General features: G+C 36.2%; 2 protein-coding genes across 4 annotated transcripts in view; one reads left to right on the forward strand and one right to left on the reverse strand.

Annotated features, from left to right (window-relative positions):
• LOC141401140 (uncharacterized) overlaps window positions 1-7,308 on the forward strand; it is a 124,889-nt gene extending 117,581 nt beyond the window's left edge. The window contains exons 2-3 of one of the 2 annotated variants that reach the window (XM_073981043.1): window positions 6,195-6,277; window positions 6,335-7,308. In XM_073981043.1, coding sequence (XP_073837144.1) covers window positions 6,610-7,230 — 621 coding nt within the window. In that variant the 5' untranslated portion in view covers window positions 6,195-6,277; window positions 6,335-6,609 and the 3' untranslated portion in view covers window positions 7,231-7,308. Of the gene's footprint in view, window positions 1-6,194 lie in introns of both variants that reach the window. The other variant, XM_073981042.1, reaches the window with a different exon arrangement.
• The window catches only part of Myo61F (unconventional myosin 61F), a 230,223-nt gene that overhangs the window by 116,394 nt on the left and 92,768 nt on the right, over window positions 1-21,061 (reverse strand). The gene's annotated exons all lie outside the window — the stretch shown is intronic.

The following is a 21,061-nucleotide window of genomic DNA, read 5'->3' on the forward strand; positions in this document are numbered from 1 at the left end:
AAATCTTGAAGGGAGTAACCGATTTGGTCCAAAGTTTGTAGATCGTGAAATTTCTACCAAACTAAGATGAGGTTCCAATATGGACTCAATCGGTCCACGCCTTCGGGTACCTCCCACACAAATTTTTGGAAAAGTTCAGTTTAGGACCTGGTCTCGAGTCGTTTTGATTTCTGTTGTAAAAACTTCTATTCAATGCCCCCCATACGGCGGTACAAGTTTCATACTTCCTGAGCCCAAAACCATACTTCCTGAGAAAATAGTCTGAAAGTTTAAAAAAAACCCCTATGACACCGTGTGTAGTGGTTGGATTCGATCCAAAATTTGGACTTCATAATATTTTGTCCAAACTTAGTTTAAGTTAGAAGATAAGCCATATCAGTTCACTCCTTCAGGTATCTCCCCCACAAAAGTTCAAAAATGTTCGGAAAAATTGTGCGCACGATAACTCTTGAAGGGACGGACCTATTTGGTCCATACTTTACGCGTCCTAATTCATCTACCAGATATAGATCAGGTTTGAATATGGACTATATTTGCCCATTTCTTCGGGTACCTCCCACACAAAATTTCGGATAAGTTCACTTTAATACCTGCTCTTGACTAACTTTGATTTCTGTTGTAGCAACTTGCAATCTCGGTCTCAATTACAACGGCAAAAGTTTTTTTTCAGTGGCAAGTCCATACTTCTTGGGAATACAGCCCGAAAGTTGTAAAAAAACCCCTATGACACCATATGCAGTAGTTGGAGAGCACAATAACTCTGGAACTGATTTGGTCCAAAATTTGGCCCTCGTCATATTTTGTCCAAACTTAGATTAACTTCTAAAATAGCCAATATTAGGATACCTCCCCAGCAAAAGTTCAACATTTGTGTCCAAGTGCAGTATGTTCGGACATCTTTTGGAAATGTATACCGATGATGTACAGCCATATTATGTTTTCCGTGGACAAGTCCATGCTTCCTGGCATACTGGTCCAACCATAACCCACTAAAATGACTAGCGGGTGCGATATCTATCGAAAAGATATGACTCTCAAAATAAGATCCACTTTCGTAATGCACTGTGTCGGTCCATTCCCTCCTCCGCAAAATTTTGAACTTTAATCCTAATCCACATTTTGTCGGCAAGTTCAAATGTCCAAAAAGTGCCACAAAATTCAGAAAAGACCCTAAATACATTCGATCTATCCGTAGATGAAAGTTCCAATTCACATAGGCTGAGGGTATATCTCTGTCGGCAAAGCCGACTGATACTTTTTTACTTGTTTTACCTTGAATTCATCTGTAAATACTAGACTAAGGTCGAATGTTTTTAATGCATCGGAAAGCTGATTATGAATATATCTCTATTACAGATTTTGAACCACTGTGGGCCGCATACACAACATGTTGCCAAAAATTTAAAAATGATCCCAGAGGAGTCCTTAAACTGCACTCTTTTCAATCTTTGTATGGGAGGTAGCCGATGTAGACAATATTCGGACATAATCCGAGCCTGTAAGAAATAATACGATATACAAAGTTTGAACCAAATCGGTTACTCCCTTCGGAATTGTCTTACGTACTATCCAGTGCAGTTGGGGCCGGCAGATGTTTTTGGAGTTTTTCGGACAGAAAGTATGGACTTGCACGCAGAGAAAAAATATTTTTCGCTTTTGTTGGAACAAAAATATATGTTTTGGTTCCAAAAATGTATTTGTTTTGTTCAAACATTGTAATCCAAATCCAAAAATACCATCTTTTGTTCCAAACATAGAAAACAAAAACAACTTTCGAATTTCCGCAATATTGTTAAAATCGTTAACAATACCGATTGTAGGAACTATCATAATCTAATTTTGTTTACAAAAAGTATTGTCAATACAGAAAACCAGCCCAGAAATTTTTGATTTGAGTGCATATACTTCTCATATACACTTTTCGCATAACTTGGATATAAATGTCGCGTATAATATTGCAATCATTGATGAACACAATACATGGTTTGCTGCATTGGCTGACAACAAAGACAAACAAAAAGCCACAAGCACCCACCACAACATAAGGAATAATTAAACACCATAACAAACATGAAAAGGAAAGAAGAAGGAAACAAACAGGAACAAATAAAAACAAGAGTCTCACAAGTACATAGTGCTGTTTTACATTTAAGCGATTTGTCTTACGATTTTTTGTCTCCTCTTTGTGGTGGTTATTCTTGTTAGGCACAGTTGCAAAACATAGTAAGAGAAATTGAAACAAAATTTAGTTTTGCAATGAATTTTGTGCATAAAAAAATCATATAAAGCATAAAATGATTATTTGTTATAAGCATTTTAAAATTTGTATAACATATTTTTATAAAATACCTTCTTTTTACATTAAGTATTTTTAACAAAATGTACACTTGGTACCATGTTACAAAAAATGCAACCCTGTGTGTGAAATTTACGAAGATGAGCAAAGAGGAGACAAAAAATCGTAAGACAAATCGCTTAAATGTAAAACAGCACATACACACAAAAACAAAGGTAAAGGCAGCATGTCATACAAACACACCACAACTCACCAAAATTGTTTTTTCAACACGGCATCGAATAGCGAGAGAAGAGAAACAAATTTTCGAAGAAAAGAGAGAAATATTGTTCAGTTGACACAAACTATTTTTGGATTTACAATACTACATGAGGAATCCAACAATATGTTAACAATACATATTTTGCTCTTGGAATATTGTTGGATCAAACATATTTTTTTCTCTGCGTGTGGCCCGAAAAAAATTGCGCCACAAGAATTAATTGTTTCAAAAAATTGCAAAACGTTCCAAGACGAGTTGTTAAACTTTTTCCGAATTTTGTGTGGGAGGCACACCAAGGAGTATACCGATTCAGTCCATATTCAAACCTGATCTATGCCTGGAAGAAATATTACCACATGCAAAGCTATGACTCCTTTCAAGAGTTTGTTGTTGTTGTAATAGTGTTTAGTATTATGTTTATATGTATGTTCGTTCTTCTGTTCGATCTGGCTCTGGGTCCATCTCCAGTTGCTGCTTGGATGTAACCACAGATCCACTGGAGTTAGATGAGTAGGTTTGGCTGGGCAGTTGAAAAGGTGTTTTGTGTCGTGCGGCCCATGCAACATACTGGGCAGATGTCTTGCACTGCGCGGTCGATTTCCGCCCAATAAGAATTTAGGCGACTGCAATATCCCGATCGTAGTTGAGCCAAAACTACTCTAGTTTGCTGACGCTCCTCAGCTGCAATAGATGGGGGACGTATTTTGAGGACTTTATTCACACTATATTTGCTTATGGCCTTAGCAACTGCATACGTGCACGAAGAAAAATTTATGTTTGAAATATGTTTGGATCCAAACAAATATATGTTTGGGACCGGTTGCAAGCAAATATATGTTTGGATCCAAACATAATATGTTTGGGTCCAAACAAATATATGTTTGCAACATTTTGTAACATATCTCAATTTGATATGTTTGGGTAAAACATATTTTTTATGTTAGAACATTTTTTTCATGGGTGGATAGAGGATGTTTGTCAACGAGAGTAATAACAGTGCTCTCGCGGCTGTGTGTATTGTATAATAGAAGACGTAGAAGCGAAGAAGGGGGCTATGGTGGCATGTATGCGTCAAACTCGTGTGTTTCTTGTTTTGTTGTTGTTAACCAACTTAGCTGGCGACGAAGAAAAGAAGAAATGATATGAATTATATTTTTTTCTTTCTTCAGTGTTTTAGTTGCCTTTGTAGAGTCAAGACGGTAAAGTGAGTGAATAAATCAGTGTTTTGTGTTTTCTTAAAGAAATTGTGCTTTTTAGTAAATTAAATGCTCAATACATTTTATAATTGGAAATTTTATAATTGAATCAATAAGGTGAATGGAAATATTTTATTGGACAAGGAAGAAATCTCATTTAATATTGGTAATTACATACATACTTATTCATTTTTGAAATATGGCATATCCATATTTATTACATTACATAATCATTTGATTCTAGATGCCGATTCCCCGCTGATGATTTCAACTATGAGGACAATTTGTTTTATTTCACAACTAAGGACAAGCGTTCAACTACGTTTCTATATATTTTTCCTTTTTAAAAGTGTGACTATTTACAAATTATTTCAATCAGTTTTTCTTTTATTAAAGTGTGTTATGTATTTCTTTGGAATTTTGTATGTACCTATGTGTTTGTTGTTCTTTTGCCTTTCAATAAAAAAACACAACATTTGTGTGTATACTATAGAGATAGCCAGTGAGTTCTTACTGAGAGCAAGTGAGCACACATTTTAAAGCACTGTTGGGTAGAAATGCTCGGCCTCATACACAAAAGTGTAAAAAATACATGAGTCTCTCGCAATTTGCCCACCATTGTTTTAAAGCCAGGTCAGGCAATTAGGCGCCCGTGTGCGCTCATTTAGCGTTGCTCTCTCCACACACACAATTCAACCCATTGAAAAAGCATGCACTCACACAATGACGCCCCGTAAAGTATGCAGACCCAAACATATATTATGTTTGGGACTGTTGCAAACATATATATGTTTGCTGCAAAAAATGTTTGGGACATATGTTAGAGAGGCCGTTTTTTTTGCGTGTGTGAATACTATTTAAACCTGCTTGATATGCCCGTTGATCTAGGGGTTCTCTCCTATATTGTTGGACCTCCGCCTCTAGAGCATGAATATCCTTCCTGATATGCCTAAATGCGTCGGGCCTAGCCTGCAAATGGTGAATGGGGGGTTCTCTCCTATATTGTTGGACCTCCGCCTCTAGAGCATGAATATCTTTCCTGATATGCCTGAATGTGTCGGGTCTAGCCTGCAGATGGTGAATGGGAAGGCTCACACGGTAATATCCAAGTGTTGCTTTACTAGAAGAATCTTTGCCTCCTTATGTAGATGGTCCACTGAAGACTTGAGGAGACACCCTGTTGCTGTTCTCAGGGCGGCATTCTGGCAGGTTTGAATCTCTTTCCAATTCGTATCACATAATCCCGGGGACCAAACTGGCGCCGCATAGCTTACCACAGACCGACCTATCGCGTTATATGTTGTCAACAAGGTTTCTTTATCTGCACCCCAAGTGCTGCCGGCTGTGGCGTGCGCGCACGATGTGAAAGTAGTGTCGAATGTGACCCCTAAAATTTTGGGGCAATTTGTGGTCAGAATTCTGCTACCGTCGACCACGACATTCAATTCTCTTCCAAAGTGCGCTGTCCATGTGGTGAACAGAGTCTTGATTTTGTGGCGGAAATCAAGAGTTTGTAGTGGACCTATATGGCCAATCTTGAAATTCAAACTAAGTTTGGACAAAAAAAAAAATCAAAAATTTATAATAAAATGGAATTAATGTTATTTTGGGCATTTATTGGCAAAAGTTCATTCATTCTCACTACAGAAAATCATTTTTGAGAAAAAATGTCAAAAAGTCATAACCCTAATATATACCCTAATTAGCATACAGGCTGAGGTTATAAAAAGAAATCTCTTAGAAAATGCTTTTCATGCGGAAGTCTTTTGCCAAATCAACCTTAAGAAAGATGCTTTTATGGCGCTGAAGCCAACATCAATTTATTAGTCTTATAAATATGCATATGTATAGACACACACACATACATCTCTTCTCTTTGCTAATGAAATATCAATGTAAAAAGCATGGTTTAGTTTATTCATCGTAACTGCAACATAAAATTTATTTTTATTGCATTCATTCGTAGACAATGCTCTGTGTACAGTGATGTTGTGGCATATTTTGAAATTTCCATCAAAACACATTTTTTGATGAGTTGATGTTAAAAAAAAATCAATAATTTACATTAATTAAACATTAGAATTCCAACTTTGCTTTACATTAAAATGATATGGAGATCGAAGCTTGTTGATACTTATGATGTTGCAGCTTTGATGCGTTTATTATGATGCATTTTTAAGAGAAACTCAATATTTAATTTCATTTTTTTATTTAAATGGGATGGCCATTAAATCAGTTGTTAAGGCTATCTTTAAGCTATTTCATGTAAAATGCATTTTCTCTTCCATCAATATGGTTCAGGTTAGCTGATAGCTTTCTTGTATAAAAACGTAGTGGACATTTTAAAGGTGCCCTAGATAGTTTTTTGCATCGAAACAAATAACATGTCGTGGTTGAAAATTTGGTTTAATACTTCTTCGGTATTATTATTATTTTTAAGCTTTGCCCATGGATTTCCGAAGCCAGTGGATGATAACGCACAACTGAAGGCATTGGGATTGAGTGCAGTAGACGCAAGAGGAGGTATTGCTTCTGATTATTTGAGATTTTTGCAAAATTTTCTAATAAAACGTAAAGCAGTGGATAATAATGCTGCTAATGGTTATGGAGATAAATTTAATGCAACTCATCCCTATTATACTACACCGTATACAACACCAACCACTACGCCATCCACAACATCAACCACAACGCCATCCACAACACCGTCAACAACGCCATCTGCAACAACATCGGCACCTACATCATCTGCAACAACATCGGCACCTACACAATCTCCAGATGAAGTGGCAAAAGTGATTTTGGATATTATAAATCAGATCACTAATGCAGCTAAACCAAAAGCCACTTACTATATGCCAATGCCGCCACCTTTAGTTAGGGCTCCTGCCCTGCCTGTCAATGCATATACTCCAAATGTCTATCGCCCTTATGTTGTGAGGAATAATATAAATAATTATAATTCCCATAGTAAAATGTATCCACTTCAAAATTACGATGGAAATGTGTATAATAATTACAATGGCTACGTACAAATGTCTCATCATGATAAGTTGCCACCTACTCCATATGAATCTATTACAAATCCTTACAAAATACCAGCTGTGATGGAATATACTGCGGAACAAGCTTTAGCAACACCATTAACTACATCTTCAACATCAACATCTACTACAACAACTACAACACCACCTCCAACAACCACAACGACTACTACAACACCTCCTCCAACAACAACCCTCGCTACTACAACAACCACAGACAACCCAACAATGTATCCTAACCAATTAAAGGAAGATGAAGAAGCAGAACTATTAGCTGCCTTCAATGCAATCCGTGAACTTGACAATAGAAAGAACGATGTTCTCACATCGTGTCCTTACGATCCAACACCACTTCAAATGCTTAACAATGCTCCATATGGTTATTACTCTCCTAATATTCCGCAACATATGAGTGGTTTAAGTTATACATAGTCATTATATATAAATCGCTATTTTAGTAATAAGAATACATAAATAAAGTTTATATAGATTTATTATTTATTGGAAACGTAATGAGGACACAAACAGTTTCTTGAGATTCGAAACAAAAAAAACCAGTAAGGAAAGGATCAAAGTCTGGCGGGGCCGACTACATGATACCCTACACCACTGTGAATATGTAAAATATAAATCGGAGCTATATCCAGATCTTAACCGATTTTGATATAATTTGGCACATTTATTTCCAGACCGAATTCAGTCACACATTTCAAATATCATTGAAATCGGACTTATATATCGTGTTTGGAGCAGAAAATACACGAAATCGGCCGAAAATATATATGGGTGCTATATCCAAATCCGGACCGATTTCAATATAATTTTGCACACTTATTTGTAGACAAAATTCAGTCACACATTCCAAATTTCATCGAAATCGGAAAAATATAGCGTGTTTGGTATATAAAATACGTGAAATCGGCAGAAAATATATAAGGGAGCTATATCCAAATCGGAACCGATTTCGATATAATTTGGCACACTTATTTCTAGACCGAATTCAGTCAAACATTCCAAATTTCATCAAAATCGGACGTATATAGCGTGTTTGGTGCAGCAAATACGTGAAATCGGGCGAAAATATATATGGGAGCTATATCCAAATCTGAACCGATTTTCAGCAAAAGCAATAGCGTTCTTCCTATGGCTAAAAAACTTGTAGTCCCCAATTTTCAGCTGAATCGGACAAAAAATGCGAACTGTATGTTGCGAACAAAAATACATGGACAGACGGACAGACAGACAGACGGACGGACACGCATAAATCGACTCAGAAAGTGATTATATGTATATCCCCAAAAGAACTGTGGGTCTATTTCGTTTCCTTTTGTATGTTACATACAAATGCACAAAGACATAATACCCCTTACCACTGTGTGGTGTAGGGTATAAAAACAAAAAAACGAAACAAACAAAAGAGCCAGAACAAGTGAAACAATTAAATAAGTAAAAAAACGGTAAGTAAGGCCGGCCCGAACTTTTTATACCCTCCACCATGAAATACTCTGATGTCCATATTTTTTGTTAGAGAAGTTTCTTGATCACTGGTGATAAATAATAGCTAATTCGGTCTACAAACGTAGCTAAAAATTTCAAAATACTTGAAATCGGGCGGTACTAGCGAGTTTTTTTCACGACTCCGGCTCCGACCCCGTCTCCGGATCGACTCCGAGACTGAATTCCTATACCACAAAAAAGAATAAAATGTGCACAAATTTTAAACGTTTTCCTATATTTTGGTCTATATAGGCTAATGTGTTAGTTTTCCCTAACATATTCATTAGAAAGTGCATTCATTCGAACACATTCGAACATATCAATATTGTTTCTGCCGAATCTTACATTGAAGAATAGCAAAGTTAGAAAGTTTTTTGCGGTTTTCCTTTTTTTGCATGAGTATATTCTGGACGGAATTCTTCCGTGTGAGAAAATCTTTAAGCTTTCAAAATATGTGAAAATGAAGGGACAATACCAATCATAAGGACTACATGTAATAAAAATTATGAGCAATTCATGACCAAGTTTTAAACTGGATGAAAGCCAACATTTTAGTGTGCTTAGCCTTAAAAGGAGATCCCCAGTTGTAAAACTCAATAAATGCCATTTTTCGTGATTTTTTCCGAGAAAACTACGTAACTTTTTGGCAGATTTTTTTCATCACGTGAAAGAGAACAAGTAAAAAAGTATCTGTCGGCTTGGCCGACATAGATATACCCTCAGCCTGTGCATATTGAAAAAAATTGTTCCCAAAAACGTATTTATTTAGAGGGTTTCAAAAGTGTTGGGCTTATGAACCGACAAAAATGTTGATTAGCATTAAAGAGCAAACGTTTTGCGGAGGAAATACTTAAAGGAATGGATCGACATTGACCGTAATGGTGCCATGGGGGTTTTTACATCATTCGGGCTGTTTGCTCAAGAAGTGTGGATTTGCCCCTGAAAAAACTTTTACCATCGTAATTTAGGCTGCGAATACAAGTTGCTTCAACAAAAATCAAAGTGATTCTATAGCAGGTCTTATAGTGAACTTATCCGAAATTTTTTTGGGAGGTACTGGATGAAGTTGGCAACTATAGTCCATATTTGAACCTGATCTATATCTGGTAGATATATTAGGATGTGTAAAGTATGGACCAATTCGGCCACTCCCTTCAAAAGTTACCGTAGGAACAATTTTTCCGAAAATTTTTGAAATTTTGTGGGGGAGGTACCTGAAGGAGTGGACCGATATGGCTTATCTTAGAATTTAAACTGAGTTTGGACAAAATATTACTAAGGCCAAATTTTGGACCGAATCGGCAGATCCGTTCTAGAGTTATCTTGCGCTCCAACCACCTCACACGGTGTCATAGCGGTTTTTTTGCACCTTTCAGGCTATTTGCTCAGGAATTATGGACTTGCCCCTAACGAAACTTGTACCGTCGTATGGAGGACAGTGAATACAAGCTGCTAAGACAAAAATCAGAGTGATTCGAGAGATGGCCCCAAACTGAACTTATCCAAAATTTTGTGTGGGAGGCACCCGAAGGAGTGGACAGGTTGAGTCCATTTTGGAGCCTCATCTAAGTATAGTAGAAATTTCACTATGTGCAAAGTATGGATCAAATCGGTTGCAAATTTTCCGAACATTTTCGAATTTTTGTGGGGGAGGTACCGGAAGTAGTGGACCGATATAGCCCATCTTCGAACTTAAACTAAGTTTGGACAAAATATTACGAAAGCCAAATTTTGGATCGAATCGGTTGATCCGTTCGAGAGTTATCGTGCGCTCCAGCCAGACAGACAGACGGACGGACGGATATTGTTCAATCGACTCCAAATCGTCTGAAACACATTTGGTCCAAACATACTTGGGGTCTAAAACCATTATTTCGATGAGGCACATTTCGCCCGTATGAAGGTGTATATACCGTCGTTAGCATAAATGCTGAGGGTATAAAAATGGGTAAATGTGGGTTGAAGCCAACGTGTCTTTTTATACCCTCCACCATAGGATGGGGGTGTATTAAGTTTGTCACTACGTTTGTAACTACTCTAAATAACCATTGTAGACCCCACAAAGTATATATATTCTTGATCAGCGTGCAATTCTACATCGGTATAGCCATGTCCGTCCGTCTGTCTGTCCGTCTGTCTGTCTGTCCGTCTGTGGAAATCACTCTAGCGTCCGAACGGATTGACGTAAGTTGATGAAATTTTGGGAAAATATGTTATATTTACGTAGGACTTTTGGTATTGAAAGCGGGCTATGTAGGTACACGCTTTCGTATAGCCCCCATACAAAATGACGCGTGACGCGTCGTCGTTTTAAGGAATTTTCAAGATGTTTGGCCCATTTTACCACCGAATTGGTTGTAATTTGGTACTTTGTGTCTCCAGAGGCCAAAAAATAATCCTACCAATGTTGGGTTATATAGGTCCACGTTTTGGTATAGCCCCCATATAAGGACCCATATAAAGTACGCGTCATTTTAATATATTTTGAATGTATTAGACCCATTTGACCACAGAATTGGTTGTAATTTGGTATTTTGTGTCTTCAGAGGCCAGAAAACATTCCTACCAAAGTTGGGTTATATAGGTTCACGTTTTGGTATAGTCCCCACATAAGGCCCCTTATAAAGTACGCGTCATTTTAATATATTTTGAATGCATTAGACCCAGTTGACCAAAGAATCGGTTGTAACTTTGTATTTTGTGTTTCCAGAGGCTAAGAAACAGTTCTACCATAAAATGTTTATATAGGTCCACGTGTTGATATAGCCCCCATAATACGATATCTCCCGATTTTCGATATTTTGAAGGTTTTAGCCTCATTATCACACCGAGATGGCTGAAATTTTGTATTTAGTCTTCTTTAGGCGTATAAAACTTTCCCCCAGAAATTTGTAGGTGTAGGTCCAAGCCATCATATAGCCCCCATAGAACGGTCCTTCCGAATTTTGGTATTTTGAAGGTTGTGGCCACATTAATCCGCCGAAATGGCTGAAATTTGTGGTGGAGGGTATAAAAAGTTCGGCCTGACCGAACTTAACGCTTTTCTTACTTGTTTTGTTTTGCCTTGGTTTGTGATTGAACCACTCTTTTTACGATTTTCCTGTCAAAGTAAAAGTGGAAGCCAACTAAATAAGGATCATCTCAACAATGTATATCTTTTCAAAATGTAATCTGCGTCTACCATTAAATAATGCTGACATTTTGAAGCCAGATTTTAAGTGTTTTTTTTTTTTTTTGAAAATTTCTCCTAATTTCGTTTTTCAAAAAATCATTTATAGGATCGTAGAACTCGAGATTCTGAGTTATTTAATATATGTGTCGTCAATGTAGCTTCACAGAAATCTGTATCCAAATACGAAAATTTTTTGCGAATAATTTTTAAAAATCCTATTTTTCGGGTCCAAATATTTACAATTGTCATTCGATTTACTCGTACTTGATTGCTAATTTTAGATGTTTACGTTGCGGATCTAATAAATCATTACTCTTGAAAATCCATCTACTAAAACGCGGCATACGAGAAATTCCAAAGTAGGAAAATTATTATATATGGAAGCTATATCCAAATCTGAACCCGTTTCGATATAATTTAGCACATTTATTTCTAGACCGAATTCAGTCACACATTCCAAATTTCATCGAAATCGGAAATATATATCGTGTTTGGTACAGAAAATACGTGAAATCGGTCGAAAATATATATATGGAAGCTATATCCAAATCTGAACCGATTTCGATATAATTTGGCACACTTATTTCTAGACCGAATTCAGTCACACATTCCAAGTTTCATCATAATCGGACGTATATAGCGTGGTACAGCAAATATATCAAATCGGCCGAAAATATATATGGGAGCTATATCCAAATCTGAACCGATTTTTGCCAAAATGAATAGCGTTCTTCCTTTGGCTAAAAAATTATATTCCCCAATTTTCAGCTGAATCGGACAAAAAAATGCGATCTGTACGTTGCGAACAAAAATACATGGACAGACGGACAGACGGACGGACATTCATAAATCGACTCAATATATTTCATCACAATTGTATCCACCTACTTGAATCTGTTCGAACGATAGCGTGATTTCCACAGACGAACGGACAGACATGGTTGTTTGTCGGATCTAAAATCACTACTTCGAGGACTTATGCCCGTAATTTCTAGCCCTAGGTAACCGGGTAGGTAGCTACCTATTATTTATCTTTACTTACGCGTTTGGTAATTTCTACGTGCCATTTACCTAGGCGTGTAAATTTTGAAAACATGTGGTAACATTGGTGATTTTCATTCATGATTTCGTAAAAACATTGCCAAATATAAGTGCTTTACAATTTTTAACACATTGGCAACGATCAACCTGGCAAAATCCTTGGTGTAAGTAACGCGGCTGTTTTCGGCCCGGTAACGTTACCTATGGATTGAAATTATGAAATTTTGCTTACACGGGGATATCTAAGAGCTCATAGATAACTACGCGTAGAAATTACGGGCATTACAAACGTAATACACCCTCCACAGTATGGTGGAGGGTAGAAAAATGGAATGTATTACCGAATATTGTCATATCTCCATTGATTGGCCGTAGATCAACCTACTTTTCATGATTGTAATGGTGAGATTTTCTACTTTAATTAGTTGACTTTGCTTTTGGAAGGTCCCCATCTAAAGCTGTGATATTCGCCATTGCAGTTCAAATCCCAAAAAAAATTAAAAATTGCATCATTGCAACGGTGATATTAGCTGTGTCTTTTTACGTGATAATTAGTAATAATTATTACTAATGTTGCAGATTTTGACAGTTGTATAAAGGAAAAGTTGCTGAAAAAAATGTTTCAGCAACATTTAGTAAGTAAAAATACACACCTATTCTCTTATGTCATTGACAGAATTTGCGTTTGACTTCTAGTAAGGACAGAAGCGGAGAGAATAACACTTTGCATTTTTTGCCCCTTCCAACCCCTGAATATTATCCGACCATTACTAAAATCAAGCCTATTGATTTCCATGCTGGTACCCCCCATCAGGCCCCAAAATTTCTTGACGATCCGTTCAAAATTGCGACCTGTAGCGTAATTAAAAGGTTTTGACGGACAGACGGACGACCAGAGCCATGTTAGCCTAAAGACTGAGGGTATAAAAAGAACAACAGATGATAGATAATACTTTGAGCTAGGAAAATAGTTAAGCGAAAAAATCATTTATTGCCAAATAGGAAAAATATTTATTTGTTTGAATTATAATAAGGATTTGAAACTACATTTGTGTTACCACTAAGTTGAGAATACATATATGACGAAGATTCTGGATTAATTGCATTTCGATTAGATAAGCGATTGATGATTGGTGAAAATGGCAATGCTGAACTGATTGGTGAACCATTATAAGGTAATGTGTTATAACCACCTCCATATGGACCCATTGCTGTTGTGTAATATGGCGATACTGGTCTTACTGGATAATATGAGGAATACCTCTGAGCTGCAGCTACTTGATTACCAGAAATCAGGCCAGCAATACTATTTATTATTGCCAAGAGATCATTAGTGGAAATCGGAGGTTTGGTCGTTGAAGCTGGTGTTGTGGGCGTAGTTGTTGTGCCCCGAGTTGTTGTGGTTGTTGTGGCCCATGTTGTTTTTGTAGTCGCTGGAGCTGATGTCGTGGTTGTGATTGGCACATATCCATTATAGTTTCCATTAACGCCACCACCTCCAGTACCAGCTTGTCCTTTGTACTTGCTCAGAAATCTTTGTAGAAATATTCGATCTTCAGCAGTTTGACTAATTAAATCATCCTCCAAATTAGCAATGATTTCTATTTCAGTCAACTTTCTCTGTTCGGTTGACTCAGCCAATGACCAGGAGATGGCCAATAGAATCACGCAAAAAGTATACAAAAATCTTGGCAATGACATGTTATTGTCGGAACCAACTGAAGCTAACTGATAAACCTTCAACATTTCTCTAGGCTATATATAAGACACTAATTTGACAGATTAGATTTATTTTACAAGATTTAATCGAAATTTAATTAGAATTTTACGATGTTCTTGTTTTTGTTTTGTTTTATTATTTTAAATTTGATTTAAAGTCATGAAATCAAATTTAAATTTCTTTATTCTACTTAACATCTAAAAATGCATTTCTCATTGAAATGCATTTTCTTCTTTCGCTCAATAAAAGGTATTTAAGATGAATTATAAAATTATTGAGAAGAAATGGGCCATAAAATGTAATTTGTTTTATGTGTACGCATACAAAGTATTTAATAGATTTCTAGTTTTGGATAAGGAACTCAGGAGTCAGATAACTTCATTTATTTTCTTTTGCATACTTTAGGGAGCTGTCATTGTTGATGTACAATGTACATACATTCAAATTAGAGATGGGCGCGTGCCTAAAAAATTAGGCACGAACTAACACGGCGCACGAAAGCATTTTGTAAAAAAAAAAAAAAAAACAGAAATATTCGTATAGTTTTAAATTTATTTGAAGAATGTACATATGGGAAAAATTTTTTAAAATCGAGTTTTCCATTTTAAGTATATCCAAAAAAAATGTTGATGCTACATCAATGATTTTTGTACATAGATAAAAAATTGGCATTCCAAATATGTTTTGTAACTAACCTTGAACGTTGCGCGCAAAAGACATGACCTTTTAATTTTAAGATTAAAAAAAAATCGCGGCTTAATATAATAAGCTGCTATAAATCATTGCCGTTAATTGAATTTGTACCCTTTGCGATGATGTAAAAATATTCCTGAAAAGTCTCAATGAATTTGGAAAAAATCAAATTTATTAAAAAATTTTACTAATTTGCAACTATATTTTTGAAATAATAGAGTTTCTGCTTACAAAAATATGCAAAAAACAAGTAAGCAAAGGCTATAGTCGGGGTGGGGCCAACCATGTGATACCCCACACCACTACCCCTGTGCATAAACTTTTCACTTGTAAGCATTTCATTTAGGGAATATAATCCGACTACCACCCATAAGCAACCAAAATTTCGTGACCATCCGATCAAAATTACGACCTGCTTCTACCTCTGTGGGGTCCATCTACCCCTAAAATTTCGTGGCTATGCGATCAAAATTCCAACCTGTAGCGTGATTGCAAAAAATGGAAAAATTGGATATATTACTGACTTTTGCGATATATCGGTTGTTTGAACAACAACATACTTTGCATCAATATGAAAGAGATCGTTTCTTCTTCCATTGACGGGCGTTCCTTTTGGAATACTCCTACCAGAAGCGGAGATATTCGCATAAGAAAAAAAACTTTGACTTTTCTCCACATAAGCTTTTTGCTAATTCCGACTCCTGAATATTATCCGACTATCATCAAACTTAATAGGCTTCTTCCTCCGAGGGCCCCGCATCAACTCCCAAAAAAAATCGATCCGATCAAAATTGCGACCTGTAGCGTTATTACGAAAATATCAGAAAATGGGATGCATTACCGACTATTGCGATAAAGGGGATATTTTCTACTTTCCTTGACAGGTTTTGCTTTTGATATACCTCTTAAAGAAACGCCAAAAATCAATAGACTTCTTCCTCTGTAGGAACCTCATTAACCCCTAAAATTTCGTGACGATCTGATCAAAATTGCGACCTGTAGCTTACGAGTAATTACAAAAACATGGTAAACTGGGATGTATTACCGACTATTGCGATATCTCCGTTATTTGGCCACCTACGCCAACCTACTTTGCATCATTGTAAAGATAGGATTTTCTACTTTCATAATCAGACTTTGCTTTTGGAAGGTCCCCAACCAAAGCTGTGATATTCGTCATTATTAAAATCGCAGAAATGAAAATATGGGTTCTATTAGCGGCTATTACGATATCTTCGTTGTTTGACCACCCACGACAACCTACCTTACATCGTTAGAAATGTGATATTTTCTACTTTCATTAGCAGGTTTTGCTTTTGATATACCCCATATAGAAGTTTTTTTGCCCATTCCGACCCCTGAATATTATCCGACCATCACCAAAATCAATAGGCTTCTTCCCCTCCGGGACCTTCACCAACACCCAACATGTGCTGACGATCGGATTAAAATTGCGACATGTAGCGTGATTACAAGGTTTAGATGGACAGACAGACGACACACATAGCCAGATCGACTCAGCTCGTCGAGACATTCATTTTGGTATATATATGTATGGGTCTACGACTATTATTTCGATGCGTTACAAACTTTTTGGCCAAAAACAACTTATAACACCTTCCCCACATAGTGATGCATAGCATTTTAAACCACGGGACATTCCTGAACATTTTCTGAAAATTGCATGAAATTAGGTTCAGTAGTTTTGGAAAAATAATGTATTGAAAAGAGTGAGCGTGGTGTGGTATTTTGGCTGCAAATATGTACCCCCATTGCCTTCAAAAATTTATGCTGAAACCGATATAATCATAAGTTTGGCTTATATATGTATAGCGTTTAAAAGAAAGGCGTGGGAAAGGAACCCTACCTCCTCCAAAAGTCGTAAGATATACATAACAACGGCAAACATTGAGCCTTTGCTGCAAATTTGAAGGAAATCGGTCCAGTAGTATTTTAGATATAACTAAATATGGGAGGTTCCCCGCCCCCTCTTGAATTCCATAAAATATATATCCTGTTTTCGGGGCCATCCCCTTACATTCTCAGGAATTTCAGCAGTTTTTGCGGTAAAATGTTCTTGCCATAAAAACTAAGTTGGGTTATGACGGCATTTGATTTCTATACATAAATATATGGCTTTTTTAGTATGGCATAGGGAAAAACTTCAAGAAAATATGCACCCTATTTTTACCGGGGGCCATCCCTGCACATTCTCTGAAAATTTCAGGAAAATCTGTTCAGTAGTTTTGTCTATGTAACATATTTTAAAACCGATACATTCGTAATTATTGCAAATATATTTTTTAAGAAATAGGGTAGAGGGGAAGTGCCCCGCCCCTTCCAAAATTCAACAAAATATGTAGCTTATTTTCACCGGGGGACATCCCTGTACATTCCTTGACAATTTCAGGAAAATCAGTAGAAAAGATTAAAATTGAAAAAAACTGGGCGTAAAAGTGGGCGTGGGCAAATTTTCTTTGCATAAGAACCTAAGTTGGGTTATGGCGTACATTTAAAAAAAGAATTATCCAACTCGGTCAAGCCGTTCTCACCTGATGCCATTACCAACGAACGACATTTGATTTTTATTTATATAGATTTGTAAATATATTTTTGAAATAATTGAGTTTCTGCTTACAAAAATATGCAAAAAAATACAAAAAAATATTGGGCGAAGATCGAAGTAGAATTTCTGGTCGGGAATTCCCGGGAATTCCCGAAATTTTTTGAACGGGATTTCCCGGGACATTTTTTGAAATTCCCGGGAATACGGGTATTTGTATTTTCATATATAAGTCATGTACATAGCTTTATTTTAAAGCTGTGATCTATTCTCCAAAATTATTGTCCGAAATATTAAAAACTGTATAATGTATAAGTGGCAAATGGAGTATATTAGGATTCGAAGCCAGTAATAACTATGGTATGAATGTTCATATAAGTACGCCTCTAATCATTGGTGCCACCGTGTTGCAATTGTGAAGTCGTGAACTCAAAAGGCCAGCCAAATAAAAATTCGCTAGAAACGGATTTGTTCTATGATTAACACGCCCTTCGAATCATAAGAACAACATACCATATCGTTGACTTTAAAAATATAATCGGACAGAACTCTTTGATATCAAGGAACTTTGGTAGTGCGAAACATATATTTTATATAACCTCCGCAAATTAGTCACGAATAATTGGATTTTGATCGCCGTATATGATTTATTGGTTCTTTCAAGATTCTGGCGCAACGTCTTTTAAGATGTTTGCTTTTGCTTTTTGACCCTTTTGTATTTTACCCTTAAAAGTGTTCCAAAGAGATAACTAACGACACAACTACACATAAAGGGAGTAAGTACATCATGTTTGCTTACTCTCTGTCACGTCTATGCCCCACGGATTCGATTTTCCATAGTCCCAGGAATTCCCGGGAATGAGAAAAAGTCGGGAATTCCCAAACTCTAGGTCGAAGCTACAGGTTCGAATCGTCGGCTTTCCTTTTTCATTTGCAAAAAAAATCTTCGGTTATTAAACTCGACTTCAATGAGGAATTAATTAAAATTAATATTAAAAAAATTATATTCGCCCTAATAGGAAAAAATTTTCAAATAAAGAAAAAATATGTGTTTGTATTACTATTATTTTTTTAGCTTTTTATCAGCTATATAATAAAAAATGGAAAACATTTTGCACAGTGGGTTTGGAAGCAATTTTCGCGATTTAATATTTCAAATCAATTTTTATCAATGATTGTACTGTTCGATTTGCTTGATTTTTAAATGGTTTTATTTAGCTCACCCCGTTTGTTTTATTATTTATTCTTGGGTCAAATTTAGTAATTCAAATTTCACCCTCTTCCTGTCAACCGATTAATCTGAAATTTTGTATACACTTTGGATTTTGGTGACAATACAATTATGTTTATTCATTATCTTTATAAATTTAAGATGGCCGCCGCTACTAAATGGCGGATAACGTAGGTTTTATCAATCCCATCAATATGGGTATCAAATGAAAGGGCTCAACAAGCAGAATACAATAACTATACAAAATTGAAATCCAAGATGACGGCCGCTACAAAATGGCGGATAACGTAGGTTTTATCAATCCCATCAATATGTGGCTAAAAATGATACGTCGTTAGCGGTACACCACCCAAGTTAAGGTGAAAGGTTAAAACGCGCCGAGAACTGTATGGCATTAGGGTGGATAAAAATGATATGTCGTTAGCGTTTCCCCTCAAGACACAAGCCCATCTTGTTGTACATAGCCTTGCCCCTTTATTGGACCTCTGGGGGGGTCGACCGTTTAAATGTCCATTACTCGTGGGAACAAAATGGTAAAAAAAATATAAAAAATACAAACACAAATAAAACAGAAATTGCAACACAACGTAAACGAAGGCTTCAAAAAGCGAAAGAAAAGTATAAAGCAAAACGAGATAAAGAAAGTGAAGGTGATAGAAATAGTCGATTACAGAAACGACGGGAACAATTAGCGTAAAAAACACTTGAGCAATATGAGGCCAGGTTAAAAAAGCAACGTCAGCGATATACACAAATGACGGCGTCAGAATCGCCTGAAGAATATGTAGCCAGGTTAACAAAGCAACGTGAGCGATACACACAGATGATAGCGTCAGAAACGCCTGAAGAATATGAAGCCAGGTTAACAAAACAACGGGAGCGATACACACAGATGTGTGTTGCCTTTAATACTATCACGGGCTTCTACAATACATAAAATGCAGGCAGCGCTGTGGATCACGCAGTCGTGTACTTAGGTCCGAAACTGTTTGAAGAAGGTCAAGCCTACGTGGCTCTTAGTAGAGTAAGATCTTTGCAGGGACTACGTATAGAGGAGTTGGACTGCAATAAACTAACGGGCAAGAAACCTTGCAATAATGAAGCACTAAACGAATTAAACAGAATGCGAAATAAAAACTAAAAACTAGAAAATAAAAATAGGTAAAAAAACTTTTTAAGTTAAACGGTTTTATGTTAAACATACATTGCAATGTTTAAGATAAATGTACCAAAAACCAAAAAATAATAAAATAGATACAGTCGTGGGAATTATAAACATATGCATAGACTAGACTAAAATAAAACCGTGGGGCACGTCAATTGTCTACAAATTATCGACTTAATGTGCGATAGAAGAATCGTTTAATTCGTCGTTAGGCAGTTGGCCCGCAGACGGTGAGGAAATTACTTACTATTTCTTGCTCATGGAAATTCCAATAGTTATACACTCTATGTAAATAAAAGAGATGTTTCAACTAGTTTATAGTTGGACATTCACACTGCTGCCTGGCGAGGAAGCGTTTCACTGCTCGTAGTTTGTCTTTAATCGACAAAGTACTACTCGCTCACCACTATGAAACCCTCAAACTCGCTTATAATCGAGCTTGCTAGCTTGTTTCCACATTCTAGCCCTACTTATCACACGTCCATCGTTGTCGGTTGAACAACTGCCTAATTATAGTGTAACATTACAAAACAAACATTTTAATCAACGATTGTAGACAATTGACGTGCCCCACGGTTTTATTTTAGTCTAGTCTATGCATATGTTTATAATTCCCACGACTGTATCTATTTTATTATTTTTTGGTTTTTAGTACATTTATCTTAAACATTGCAATGTATGTTTAACATAAAATCGTTTAACTTAAAAAGTTTTTTTACCTATTTTTATTTGAAAAAAAAAAACAGAAATATTCGTATAGTTTTAAATTTATTTATTTGAAGAATGTACATATGGGGAAAATTTTTTAAAATCGAATTTTCCATTTTAGAAAAATCCAAAAAAAAATGTTGATGCTACATCAATGATTTTTGTACATAGATAAAAAATTGGCATTCCAAATATGTTTTGTAACTAACCTTGAACGTTGCGCGCAAAAGACATGACCTTTCAATTTTAAGATTAAAAAAAATCGCGGCTTAATATAATAAGCTGCTATAAATCATTGCCGTTAATTGAATTTGTACCCTTTGCGATGCTGTAAAAATATTCCTGAAAAGTCTCAATGGATTCGCGAAAAATCAAATTTATTACAAAATTTTACTAATTTGCAAATATATTTTTGAAATAATATGCAAAAAGAACAAGTGATCAAAGGCTATAGTCGGGATTGGGCCGACCAT

Source organism: Musca autumnalis, unplaced genomic scaffold, assembly GCF_047663935.1.
Source record: "Musca autumnalis isolate F117 unplaced genomic scaffold, ASM4766393v1 scaffold_4, whole genome shotgun sequence".
NCBI lineage: Eukaryota > Metazoa > Arthropoda > Insecta > Diptera > Muscidae > Musca > Musca autumnalis.